The sequence below is a fragment of the Pteronotus mesoamericanus genome, unplaced genomic scaffold (assembly GCF_021234165.1).
Source record: "Pteronotus mesoamericanus isolate MK-2021 breed Mesoamerican mustached bat unplaced genomic scaffold, CSHL_Meso_final scaffold_174, whole genome shotgun sequence".
In the NCBI taxonomy this organism is placed as follows: Eukaryota; Metazoa; Chordata; class Mammalia; order Chiroptera; family Mormoopidae; genus Pteronotus; species Pteronotus mesoamericanus.
In genome coordinates, this window is record NW_026555309.1 from 12,958,453 (window position 1) to 12,973,086 (window position 14,634).

The window sequence follows — 14,634 nt, forward strand, 5'->3', positions numbered from 1 at the left end:
TGAATTTAATACTACTTGTATTTTTCATAGAAAATCGAATGCCATAGGTAATATGTATTTATTCCTTACTCGTAGTCGACTGATCCTGCAATTCCTTGTAAAGTGTACTTATTTATCTTTTCTCTTTAGAAATACAAAAATATTGAAATGTCAACATCTTACAAAAAAGAAAAAGTTGACCTAGTAGTTTAAGCTGGTTAGTACTATGTTGACAGATTATGAACACGGTTTCAAAATGACTGCCTTCTGACCCTCCAAACTTCAGTGTTTTCTAACTCACTCATTAAGCCAGAAAACATGGCTGACTGGGGGGTCCTTTATTATTAAAAAGATTTATAAAATCACAAAATATTATACTATTGCATTTACCCACTTGAGCAATTATAGAGAAGAAATAAATGAGGGAAAGAGGAATAAAAACACAATTCTCCATTGAGCTTTATTTATATTCTGCACATTAAAACATATTTTGTGCAACTGCAAGATTTCAGGTATGTAAATATACTGGTTTCTCCGCTACAAAACTTTGTGACTTTAGTCAAGTTCTTTGGGTCTTAGTTTTTCCTCAAGTGTAAGAGAAAGGGGGTGCTGGTTGGAGCCATAAGATCCCTCCCAGCAGATAAATCATATAATTCTAAAGTTCAAACAAGTCTTTTTTTAAAAATAATGTTTAATTATTGGAGAAAGAGGAAATACATATTAATGCAACTAAGTGGCCTTCATAATAAAGTCTTGATGTGTTAACCTGTAATTTAAAACATAATTACCTTAAAATGAAGGTACCTATTTGAAGGGAATTAATACTTAGCACCAACCATTTGAAATAGTTGGGCGGGGCGGGGAGGGAGTGTTACTCATAATAAAAACCAATGATAATTCAGTTTGATATCTTAAGCAAAAAAGGTCCTCTGAGTCAGAAAATTAACATAACAGGTGAGAACACAATATTAAGGACACACTATAACAAAAAGCTGCAATATCAAAGCTGTGATAAAGAATGAGAGCAATGATAACTAACACAAGTATTTTTTAAAACCCTTAATGATTTTTATACACCTGCAGTCTCATGAAATATCACATTCTCCTAACTGCTTTGTCTCTCCTCACTCCGTATGAAAGTGGAAGTGTCTCAATGAACCGTCATGGCGGGCAGTTTTAAAGAGTGCTTTTACCTTCTATTCTCTATCTTTTAAAGTGGGTACTTCATTTAACCAGCTCCAAAAAAGGTTCATGTTCCCTTCTTCAGCTTCTCCCATCACAGAATGGCAAAATAAAGGTCCACTATAAACAATTAACTTTTACATATTCACAAAGAATAGAAATCAAATTTTCTGTTTACTTTCCCTAATATTTTAGAAAGAAATAGTAAGGCTTTTCAATGAAAATATTGTTTTTCTAAGTCATGTTCTACAATATTCTACCACAGACCTACAAATCCAGTACAGTTGTTCAGGGACTCACCACAGAGCTATTTATAAAAGAAAGTAGAATACATTTCACTGCTCCATTTAAGAAAAAAAAAAAGAGAAAGATTTTGTAGGCTTCCCCAGAGTATTCAATTCTCAGTAAATAATAATAATGCTTTAAAAAAACAAAAATATATAACTAGTAACAGTAATATTAAGGAGAGAAAAAAATTAGATTTGCCAAAACCCATGCCTAAAACACATGACAACTGTTTTGTAGATTAAATTTGCAATCGTCACAAAATTTAAGCCCCCAAAGTTGTAAACAAAATATAGAGTGCTCTTTTATTCATGACATGTCATGAACAAATTACCAAAATGTGTTTTCTCCTCAGGTGTCAGTTTTTCCCTCTTTTAGTGACTGATGGTTCCCAGTGTTATTACAGAAACAGATTGATCTTTTTAATGAGCCAGTTTAATAGACTCCAGAATCTCAACGTGGCTGCTCATCCATGTCAGACCATATGCACCAACAAAACATTCAGTAAAACAAAAAAAGCTCTGCTGTCAGACAGCTCCATACTCTATAAAATTTCATACAGTAGGCCTGGATATACATATAAATAATCAGAGAAGAGGAAAGTGCATATGCAAACAAGATACCGAAAATATATGCAAAGAAATACTATAGAGGCCCATATTTTCTTGGCTCTGATCAAATTCCCACAAGATAAAAGTGTATTTACACAACATATTCTCATTACCCTTCCTCCTAACTCGAAGAAAGTCCATTTGCAATTTTTTCCTTTATAACACACACTTAGGGGTTCCACCTGAAAAAGAACGCTCTACCCAAAGAGCAAGCTTGTTACTTCTGACTCTGGCAGTTAATTCTGCATGCGAGTAACCATGGGGAGAATAAAAGTGAAGGCTCTAAGAGAGTTCTACCTGGCTGAATGCAAACACGCATGCACACATAGCCACAGTTCACTAAAACAGAAATGCTGACTTTCTATGTAATTTATATGAAGCTTTCTTATCAATGTGAGCACATCATTCCTGGCTTACCTCAGCACTGTCCAAGGAAAGTCTAAAGGCATGGTACATTCAAATATGTGAAATATGTTCAAATCAACAGAAAAGAACGAGTGGAGAAATGGCTGGGAATATAGAGAAATGAATGAAGGAAGTTTTTATGTTGCCTGTTATGGCTACTTAGCAGTTAGGGTTTCTAGAATACATTGTCTATTTCCAGCTTTGCCTGTAGGATTATCTTTATATTTATCATAGCTACCTAAACTTTCCCCTGTTACCCTCCCCTCCACCCAAATATATGTTCTTCGTCCCAATTTTCCTCCCAGTCTCTCCCTGATTTTTTTACTATACTGTCCTGAAAAAAAAAAAAAAAAAAATGGAGCTGAAGGATCTCAATACCTGCACCCAGCACTGATTTCCTGCAGGGTAAATGGTTAGGATCAGACAGAATGCACATGTGAATTATCTATCCTTGGGCCGCTTCTTGGATTTCAGGATCATATGGACGGGTCACTCAGACCCCTGGATTAAGCAGTCCCCTTTAAAAGCTAAAGTACTAAATGCTTATGTATGGCCAAGGAAATATGACTTGCAAAATTAAGACAGTAGCATTACTGGTAGTCCATATATGAAGGTGGGTCCATTGTATGCCAGAGTTAAACTAATGTTTAACCTTGGCTTCAAGAACTTTAAACTATTAAGAGGTCCTATGTCAAGAGAAGACAAATTCCAGAGATTGTAGTATAAAAATTACAGTAACTATTGGCTTGCTTTTAATAATCTTCTGATTTGCAAAGCAGCTGATACATTTAAGGGCAGCCGAGTCAGTCACAGATAGATGTCTGTGAGCATCTCGAAGGACTGTAAGCTCCTATTAATCTGGAATATAATTGTGGCCAAGTGTTGACTTTTCAAAGGCTATTATACTCATGCCTGATGAAAGAGAGAAAATATAAATGGGGAAAGAAAACAAAGTATATGGCAAATAAGTTTCGAATACTGTTTTCATTTTCAGATTCTCCAAATTTCATAAATACCATGTAAACAGCTAATAAGACTTCCTTATTAATAAGCATTCCTACATTAGAAAATAATTATATATGAGGATGAGGTATTAAAGGAAATTATTTTAGTAAGGGGCATGAGCATTTTCGTGTATATGCCTTATTCAACACCTACTGTGTTGAAGGGACTTTATTTTACATTTCTCAGAATTCTCAGTAAGGGAGCAGAGTTCCTGATAGGAGAAATATTGGCAGATAAATAAAATTTTTCAGCAAAAATGCCATTTATTATCTCTGTTATTTAACTCTTACTTTCCCTCGGGTCACCTAGCTTCCCAGAAGTTTTCTCTTAGTTCACATAAAAGCAAATTAAACAGCTACTGCGTTGCACTTACTGAGTAATATATAAAGACCAGCTCTCAAAACCATCATGCTTTGAAACAATTTAGAACAGCATATTTCCTAACACTGCAGAGTAAAATAGGGGATTGAATTATATAATACAGTTTTAATACTGTGCGTCTAAGAACCCTCAGTGGCAGTTAGCACATCTGAATATCATTCCTCTTCTTTTACTTTAACATTATACGCAACAAAGATTAAGCTGCACAAAAGCCTGGCACAGGCTAGAGATTCGTCATTCTGTAACATCTCAGGCCAGAGAGAGGTCCCCAAGATAAATGCTTTAGCTTATGGCTACTTTGCAAGAGGGAAGGTCAGCAGTTTAGATGTCACATGAAACCAGAGATACAAGGTAAAGGCCCTGGTTAGTCCACAGTCCTCCCCGCTCTCACCTGTCTGGAGTTCGCCTCTTCCCGTTTTCGTTCACGTCGAGAAGCAGCTCTGAGGAGTCAACAGGTGAGGTGGTGCTGGCATCCAGAAGCAGCTGTTCGTGCTGGGCGAGGTACTGGGCAGGGTTCTGTTTGGCCAGCCTGGCGCAGTGCAGGAGCTCGCGCTGCAGCAGGGGCAGGTTCGCCTGCAGGAGCGTGACAGGAAGACAAGGAGGAACCTGGTCCGCTTTCAAACACGGACAGAGCATGCAACACAACTAAACAAAAATGTGTCTGAATGGATGGGACAGGGTTGATTCTCAGGCACACGCCTCAGCACCGGGCTACAGTGTTAGTCTTTCCCGGAGCCTGGGTTGCCCCAAGCATGAGGTACCTGACCTTTGTAAGCCATCTCACCTCTCCTGCTTCCACAGACACTAAGAACATTGGGATTTGCACTTATTTATTTTTAAGGTCCTTCATACTTGAAAGCACTGATTAACAGCTCTACAGGATATGAGGTTCCAGCTCCATCCATAAGCTTCTTTTGTTTTTTTCCCCACGGAAAAAAGAGGGTATGTGAATACATACACACTGCAATTAATTTCAAAATAGGCTTCCTGACACATTTATTTTTGTTTCTAGTAATTTACCCAGGTAAAACAGGCTAATCCTACGAAATATCTCTGGTCAACAACTAACCTGAAGTAAAAAAAAAAAATAGAGAGAAACAAATGTAGAAATTATTTTTAGTAATAATCAGATTCATACATTTAGTAATGCCTTGTTGTCCCAGGTGGAATTCATGTAGAAAACAGCATAGACAAGTAGTCTACAAAAATTATCTGCTATCAACCTTATTCTAAAAAATACATATATCTTCATAGAAGAAATCCTGTGTACCTATCACTCACTCCTCTCCGAGCCCAGCACTCTGAAAAAGACTCTCAGAACATGCTTCTTGACACATAATTCTGGCAATCTCAAATGTAATGACAGGGAAGGAGACAATTTCACATATAGTAAAGCATTAAAATGAAAATGGAATTTTACTCTAAAAAGTCTGACATTATAAACCTGGGTGGTTGGTTGCTTTATTTTTCTTCTCTCACTCTTTTATTTTCTGTTCTTTTAGGTGGGAGGAGAACAGAGTGAATAGTGTGCCAGAGTGAACAGCACTCATCCCCAATAATACATAACTCTCCAAATTCGAGGACAGATCAAGAACATACATCTCTTTGCAACATAAGGACTTCATTTGTAGGAACCAGGTGCCATGTACATTAACTAACCTGTCAAGAAGAAAAGCATTTCAAGAAGAAAATACAGGAGGTTCCAGTTGTCTTAATCTTTGGGCCCTCTAGAATATCAGGGACAGGCATGAAGGCTGGACTTGAAACTCAAATCCATCTTCCAAAATGTTAACTAAGGAACCATCTCATAATAATGCCAAAGCATATTTCTGCACAAAGTATAAATAAAATGATAGGGTATTTGCTAAAGATAAGCATATACCACAAAATGTAGCAATGAAAATAACTTCCTGCTCCAGAATAATGCTAAAAATAAACCCTTTGTAGTTAGTCTAGCGGATCATGTGAGTAATAAATATATTTTCAAATATTTTTTAAACTCTCTTTTTTCCTAGTGAATGTAGATCTCAGATATCCTGTGCCATCCATAAAATTAAAAAAATAGCAACTCCATGTGAACATTTTAAAAGTTTTAAGAATCATTCTGAGGCACATGTATAAGATTTAAAATGTTTATAGTAGCTCTATTTACAATAGCCAAATGCTGGAAACAGCCTAAGTGCCCATCAGTAGATGAGTGGATCAAAAAACTCATCTGTACATTTACACAGTGAAATACTACGCAGCAGAAAGAAGGAACTTCTACCTTTTGGGGCAGCATGGATGGAAATGGAAAATATTGAGCTAAGTGAAATAAGCCAGGTGGTAACATACAAATACGACATAATCTCACCTATAAGAGGAATCTAATGAACAAAATAAACTAACAAACAAAATAGAACCACAGGCATTGAAACATGGAACAGACTGAAAGTGGCCAGAGAGAAGGGGGGAGGGAGATAATGGTGGAAAGAAGGGAAAGGGACTAGAGAAAGAACATGTATGGCTGATCCATGGACATGGTGTGGGAACTGACTGTGGGATGGGTGAAAGAAGGCAATAACGGGGAAAACTGTAATAGAATAACAATTTTTTAAGATGATAAAGAAAAAAGAGATTTAGATTGTCCAAAACAATATGCTGCAAACCTCTCTACTCCTGATTCCTTCAAAAAATTCCAAAGATATAAAATAGTAGGACAAGAATGGACTAATAAAGGAGGAGACAAAAATAAAATCTTCAGGACTCTATTAACAAAGCATGAGATTCAGAATAATGAGAAGGAGGGGAAAAAAAATCAACACTGTCCCATGACCTCCTTCATATTATCTTCAGCCTTCTTATCAAGAGGAGGCACCTGGGGTATCATAAACCCCATCCCCCATGCACACTACAACCAAGGCTGCTGCCATGCTGTATGAAATAGATTCAGTTGGGACCACAGGTACAAGCTCTATCTGAACATGCAGAGACCTTTCAAAAGCAATCAGATTCCTCCTCTCAGGAATGCTAGCAATATTTAACCAAGCAGGCAAACATAGTTATGCCAGCTCAGAGAGACAAATTCCTGAATGATAATCAGGAGAATTGACTCACAGGCTGGACATCTTGTGTGCAGATGTGTTTTGGCAAAGCATTCCCTGGCTCCCATCCAGAAACAGCCTTAATACATTCAGTACAAAAGCTGATTTTAAGATACATAAAATCGTAATCCTGAAGACAAGTTATAAAATACGCATTTATTTGGCTATGTGTTATAGATAATAACTTCTTAGTTTCAGGATCAAATATATTTTTGCAAAGAAGACTGTTAAATAATGGCTGTGGTTAAGGCATAAATAAACTTTTTAACTGATGTCTAAAAATTAAGATGCTTATAAGAGAAGATGTCGTATCTACCAGCTGCTTTCACTGAAAAGTTCTCTTTAAATTCATCTTATCTATATTTTGGTGGGATTCCTAACTTCATGTTTAATACAGTCTCTGTCACACAACTGAGTGATTAATAGTAAACACGCATGCCTCCAGTTTCAAATTTAAATGTATGGATGGCACAAGACAAGAGGCTTTCACGTGGTACTCAGTTTAATTTAGTGATTCCATAAACATCTTCTTCCAATTTAAAAAATATGGTAATACAAAGCAATTTTGTTTGCTCTAATTCTGGTGCCAGATTAGGTAATTAGAATGGTGTCTAATATCCTTCCAGTAAATGTTTCTCCATAAATGCAAAATGGAATCGAGGGTCTGAGGGTTACATTAGCTTAATGAAAACAAGACTTTAATGCATATTGTTAGAGCAATGTTTGAATGCACTTATTAAGGCCCGAGTTCCCACAACCATATGGTTTTTGTCATTAATGTCTCCTTTGAGAAAAAGCACTAAAATTAGAAAAAAAAAAGTTATATCTTTGATTCCAATGATCCCAACTAAATGATATGGTAACCATATGGTGTGCAGCGGTGATAGAAGAACATGGAAGTGTCCTTGTAAGCTTTTAAATATTTTTTTGGCTGCCAACTTGACCCTGAAAGGAGTCTTTTTCCCCCCCATTCCTTTTCTTTCTTTCTTTCCTTCTTTTTTTTCTTGTAAGCAAAGAAACCAGTGGTATTTGCACAGGAAATGGCATTCATATGATGAAGTCTTTACAGAAAACAACTCTCAGAAAACCAAAGATTCTACTCAACTAACGTGTTCCAAACATAATATGCTTTTAAGAATATATGATTGTAGTATAAGTCATTTTGGAGGGAAATACTTATACATCATACCTGTTAGCTTAGATACACAATTAGAAAAGAATGAAAAAAAAAATTAAAATCTGAGTTCCCATATACAAAGATCTAATTTATTAGTTTGTAAATATTATCAGAACAGAATTATTTCATTTCACCTCAGTAAGAGAAACAGCAGAAAAGGCTTACAATTTATAAAGTTCTGAATCTGGGCTCAGTTCAGAGAAGCCTGTCTGGGTTTTTGGATAGTTACTTGAACCTTATGTGTCTGATTAAAAAAAAAAAAAGTGGAATTTCACACAGGACTCTGGTCAGTTATATTTCTGGTGTCTCTCAAGTACAGAGTTCTAGGAAGCAAAAGGGAAGGTAAACACCCCTGGCAAAGAATGGAATCACAGGCTTCTTGGCGTGCTCACTTTGAAAGGGATCTTTAAAGGTAAAGGCAGATGAACCTTTCTCATTAATCAATCTGCAAAGCCTACTGTTAGTATAAAAATAAGTTTGTTCTGCTCTGGCTGGATGGCTCAGTTGGTTGGAGCATCTTTCCGTACACCAAAACATTGCTGGTTCGATCACCAGTCAGAGCACATAACTTAGGTTGAGGGTTCAATCCCCAGTCGGGACACATATGTCAGGGAGGTAACCAATCGACATTTCTCTCTCACATTGAAGTGTCTGTCTGTCTGTCTTTCTCCCTCCCCCCCACTCCCTCCCTCCCTCTCTCCTTCCTTTCCTCTCTAAAACCAAGAAACAAATCCTTGGGTGATGATTTAAAAATTTTACTTTAAATGGGTTTGTTTTTCCACATGTTTTTCACTGACAACCTACTAAGCCTAAGCAATATACACACCCAAATCAAAGTAACCATAGTAATTTGCTTTTCTATCAAAACTATCAATTCTTTTAGTATCCATCAGTGAATTAACCACCTGCTGTATCAAATAAAAATGTCCCTTCTTTCTTTTGTGCGCTCTTTTTATGTTTTCCAGTTGCTTTATTGAAGAGGCAGTAATTGGAGGAAATGGAAAACTCAGGATTAAAAAGTGCTTCTAACCTGCCTCAGACAACACTCATACAGACATACCCTGGATCTGTCACTTACAATTTCTTAACTGGCAAAAGGGATGAGGTTTTGTATGTTGCAAAAATACATAGGAAAAAAAAAATCCAAAACTCTGAAAAACTAAAAAGCACAACCAATGTCCTATTATTTCTAAAGACAAGCAAAATGTAAACTGTAATTTCAAACGACCAAAAAAACGAACAAAACCTTTACTCAAAGAGATTTCTCAACTCTTCTTCCAACTTAACTATTCAAAACACTCTGTATTATAATTTTAAGGCTACTTCAGCCCTGGCTGGTGTGGCTCAGTTGGTTGGAGCGTCATCCCATAACTGAAAAGGTTGCAGTTTTGATTCTTGGTCAGGGCACATGCCTGGGTTGTGGGTTTGATCCTGAGTTGGCACACGTATGGGAGGCAGCCAATCAATGTTTGTCTCTCTCCCTTACTCTCTCCATTTCTCTCTAAAAGCAGTGAAAGTGTCCTTGGGATAAAAGGAATAAAAAAGGCTTATTCAGAAAGGATTATAAAACCATATATATTCAGATAGTTTTCATCCATTAAACTAAGTCAAAGCACCCTACATTTCTGACCCCCTCCCTCCTAAACAGAAACACTGTTGTGACCTAGCAACAACATGGTTTGAAATCCTTTCCAGACCAGTGAGCTGTGCAATACCTTCAAAAATGGGATGACGAAAGGTCGCAGTGGGAAGTTAGTAGCTTCTTGCAGTTTGGAATGAAATTCTTCAATTGTCAAAGTAGAGTTCTGTGGAAAAAAATATGTATTATAAACACATTTGTCTCTTGGTAAATAGTAAAAACACTGAGACTAATAAATTACTAATACTGTTATAACACAGTGTAATAACCAGCAGACACACATATAGGATGCAGTATTTTCCACATAAAACTTTCTGACTTTGTAAAAAAATATCACGTATTATAGTTTATTGTATCACCCACCTCTAAAAATAACAACTGAAAATGAAACACAATAAATATGGCACTTTGAGAATAACGTGCATAGTTTTTTTCAGAGAAGTCTCTGCAAGTATGAAGAACATTTTAATATTACCTTTATGGAAAACAAACACATTTGGATGTATTTAAAAGCACAACTGATCACGTAATGGGCCAAAGGCAAGTGTCAGAATCTCAATTCATCCCACATGTCATGTCTGTGTTACTGCTGGTAGGAATATTCTTCCTCTGTCCTTTCATGTAACATTCTTTCTTTGTCTACCAGAGCATCTTTTCTCAGGATAACAGCTTAGCTGGATAGTGCATTGTGCTATTAAAGCCAAGGAAAAGGTTTGGGTATTCTCTGATTCACTGAGTCTTATAGAAGGTAAAAAAGAAAATTTCCAGTTATCAAAGCTATTTTATTTAGTATTGAGGCAATATATATTGCTCAACCCAGTAGAGACTTCAAAATGACTCAATTCACTCCTAAACTATCCCATATAAACCCTGAGCCCAAAAATACTCAGAGTTAGTATCCTGCAATGAGTAATGTATATTGATGAAAGCATCTACTTGACAGACAACCAATCTATTATAAAAATGTTGAGTAAATTAACTATATTTGGCTCATTTTCCTTAGTCCCTAGACAGAATCACAGCTATAAACTTAGGTCTCAATTTCAAACCTTTCACTATGCTCATGTCTAACAAAATTGGGGTATTTGTGACCTATAGATTTAGAATATTGTTTCTCCACTTTTTTGCGCAGTTCCTTTTCCTTTTATGACAAAGTATGGGACAATAAGTTCTAAACTTTTATACTCCCAAATTCACAATGTCTTAACATGAAATTATGAATAAACACTAGCTTCTTATCTGTAACAATACAGTTTAAGGAGTCTACTCTTTTTAATCTTCCATTTTGTTTCTCTTATTTTTTTCAGTTAGTAAATTTTTTTAATTTTTAGTTAATTAAATTTATTGGAAAAAAATTATTGGTATGATATGGGTTAATAAGAGTATATAGGTTTCAGGTATACATTTCCATGATACATGATCTGTACATTGCATTGTGTGCCCACAACCCAAAGTCAAATCATCTTACATCACAATATATTTGACTCCTTACCGTTCACTATTCCCCTCATTTTGTTTCTATAGCTTGTTTTCTAAAGCCATACCAGTTGTGTTTTGCACATTAAAACAGATACTAATATTTTTCTTAACTCTATCTAAATAACAGATAATGAGATTCATTATGATTTACTACCTGGGTGCAAATCATAGACCTGTTACTACAATTTGGGTAGCCTTGTATATTTTACTTCTGTAAACCTTTGTAGCCTCACATATAAAATGTGTATAAAAATCACTACCCCAAAGTGTGGTCCCAAGATGTAAATAAAACGGCATGAGTAAAAGCTTGTAGTCAATGCTCAAAACAAACTCCAGTACCTAGTCATTCACTCATTTGGCAAATGTTCACTGCCTGCCTAATACCTGCAAAGAAAGCACTATTAATTAATGTTTCCCCATAACTTACCTCTATAAGGTTTTAAGGTAAATAAATACATTTAAAAAGAATTGCCATCAAAAGTATGTCACTTAAGATGTGGGAAAATCTACTTAAAGCTATCAAATTTTTCTATATTTAAAGTTATGGAAACCACTGTTAAAGACATAATCAAATTTATAAAGCAGTTGTCAAAAGAAAAACTCTTACTAGTAACAACATATACACCATTTGCTTAATACAATGACTGTTTTGGATTTATTTTGTGGTTCCATGGTCTAACTAATTTAGATGTTGAAAAGCCTATTATGCAAAACTCAGGAAATAAATAAAAGGAAAAAGATAAGTGACTTGACGAAAGTAACTGCAGTATGCTGACATTCTTCTGTCAAAATCACCTTCCTGTCCTGAATGAGTACAAGGTGAAGCTGATGGGTTGTGGCAAATGCGAAAGCTTTTGTTCTTAGAGCACAGAGGAGAGAGACAACATTTAAAAATTGAATTGCAAAATCTCTGTCCATGTGAGACACTGTGGTTTGAAGCATGTCTACTGCACTAGGCTCTCGCCCAGATTTTTCATTCTGGGACTTCTTTGACAAAACACAACTGGAATGTCTTTGCCCATGATAAATCCACATAATAAAAATAAATGCTCTATTTCCAGAAAAAAGAAACTTCTGCCTATCATCTGAATCTCAGTTCCGCTACAAGCCTGGATGACAAAAGGACTCGATATGTGACTCAGAGCTTCTGCATGACTCAGTTTGCTATGGGAAAATCTCCCTCCTAAATGAGAATCCTCTACTTGTATTTGAAGTCATGGTAAATGCAAAAGTGACTTAGGACCCTAAAAAATTATACATGTTATCATTTCTACTGTGACATAGAATATACTATAATGTTCCCAAATCAACACTTCTATTCTCAGGCTAATCATTTAAGTAATTCTACCTAAAACAAAGAATTTTTTTTCCCAAACACCAATTAGTGGTTCCAGTGGCTGAGAGGAGATAAATTTTTGAAGTGTTATTTTTTTTATGGGTACAGAGGTTCAGTTTTGGGTGACTAAAAAGTTCTGGAGATGAATAGCATTGATGGTTATACAACAGTGAACTGTACACTTAGAAATGGTTAAAATGATAAATTTTATATTATATATGTTTTACCACAATAAGCATTTTTTTAATGTTATTAGCCCTGAAAAAATGAAAACATATAAAAGAAGAATATGTTATTTGTTATAAATTTTTGTTCATCTAAGCTAATAATAAAAGTCCCCTAAAACAACTAAGTTAAAAAGAGCACCCAATTAGATTAAGTGAATCATTAACATAACAAACATTTTGTCATTGTTGAAAGGCACTGGACTTGCCAGAATTATATACTTAGTGAATTTTATATATGCATACATATTTATGGCCAAAATAAAAATAAATTTGTATAACTATATCTTTATTAGTCAAAGAGTAAAAGAAACCATGGCAGGTGTCAACACATGAGGCAGAACTGAAACCTTGCTATAGAATTAACCGAGATTTTCATACAGCCTCCAGCAGTAGAAACTATTAGAACTGAGCTGTGAGAAAGAAGACTGTATTTTGAATCTCCACCTCCCCACCCCACCCCCCAAACACACACTCTCTCTCTAACCCCAGAAAATTGGGCTGATTTTCATTTGCTTACCACCAGTCCTAGTACGAGGGTGCGAACTCTCTCTCCTATCTCTGGTGAAATGTCATTGCCAAACTGCTGCAGGGTAGTTAGGAACCGTTTCAGCTTACTGAGTTGCCTGGCGCCACAGGCTGGGGGCAGCTGTTGATTAGCCAGAGAAGAAGAGGAAGAAGAGGAAGGCCCATTGCTAAAGCCGTTGGGCGGCGAGGGGGCACCATTCAAGGCTGTGGGTGAATGGCTTGTGCCATTAGTTACTGTCAAGAGCACAAAATCAGAAAGAAAAACTTATAGAGAAATGCACAAAGAAATTACAACCAAGTTTCCTTCCCTTTAAATCTTGCGGATTTTGTCATTTAAAAACTGTTGGCTATAATATTATCTTAGTTTCAGGTTAAAAAAAACCCCAGTAATTAGACATTATGTAACTTACAAAATGATCACCCCAATAAATCTACCCACCTGACACCATGTATAGTTATTATAATATTATTGACTATAATTCTTATGCTGTAAATAAAAAATAAAAATATATTTAAAGTTAAAACAAAACTGGTGGAGCTTTTTTATAAAACACTTTGACTTCGCAGGATCACCACGGGCTCAGGTATTCTGTAATTAAGTGAGTCTCCTCCTCACCCTGCATGAGGGTATCCTGCACAGAAGCTGATTCTAAATGGAGTCGGCTGCAGCACAGAGACAGCCCTGCCTCCCATGTGCACATATGCCAACCACCTGAAATGTTTCCAACACAGAACAAACATCGCTTGGATGTCAGCCTTTTGTCACCAGCTTACATCAATATAACAGGACTATTTCTTTCTAAGCTGCTCCCCTAGAGAAAGTGTACATTTGGTGGAGACTAAATTTATCACTGAACATTTTTAATCATGTTTTGTACACACAACTGACAGCTGTGTTTATAAAAATTGGACTTTCAAGTTTTAACCTTATACCACCCAATTAGAAGGCTATTTTCTCCCCCTCATATTTCTTAATCACTTCTTTAGGGAAAATGCATATCTTATGTAAGAAGCCAAAATGTATATGGTAATTATCAAGGAGTTATTCCAAGAAATTCAAAGGGTACATATCTACCCCAATAATAACAGTTGGTGGTAATTCAATAAATTCATTTCTGATAATATTTGAAAAGATGATAATCCATAACTAGTAGGCCAGAAAAACTTGCACATTTCTCACTAAAGAAAATGGTGATTTTATTATGCTAAATCAATTAGGTGGACAAATTGATCTTTACCAAATGTATTTTTTAATATAATTTTGATAAACTATCGCCAACAATAATTGGAAAATGTTTTAAGTACTCCATTATCCTTAAA

The 14,634-nt window shown here is 35.8% G+C and overlaps 1 protein-coding gene across 3 annotated transcripts in view; it reads right to left on the reverse strand.

Annotated features, from left to right (window-relative positions):
- RUNX1T1 (RUNX1 partner transcriptional co-repressor 1) overlaps positions 1 to 14,634 on the reverse strand; it is a 142,889-nt gene that overhangs the window by 44,512 nt on the left and 83,743 nt on the right. For all 3 annotated transcript variants that reach the window (XM_054590252.1, XM_054590254.1, XM_054590253.1), the window contains exons 3-5: positions 13,307 to 13,548; positions 9,824 to 9,913; positions 4,240 to 4,421 (exon numbers count right to left, since the gene is read on the reverse strand). In XM_054590252.1, the coding sequence (XP_054446227.1) occupies positions 4,240 to 4,421; positions 9,824 to 9,913; positions 13,307 to 13,548 (514 nt within the window). The remainder of the gene's footprint in view (positions 1 to 4,239; positions 4,422 to 9,823; positions 9,914 to 13,306; positions 13,549 to 14,634) is intronic.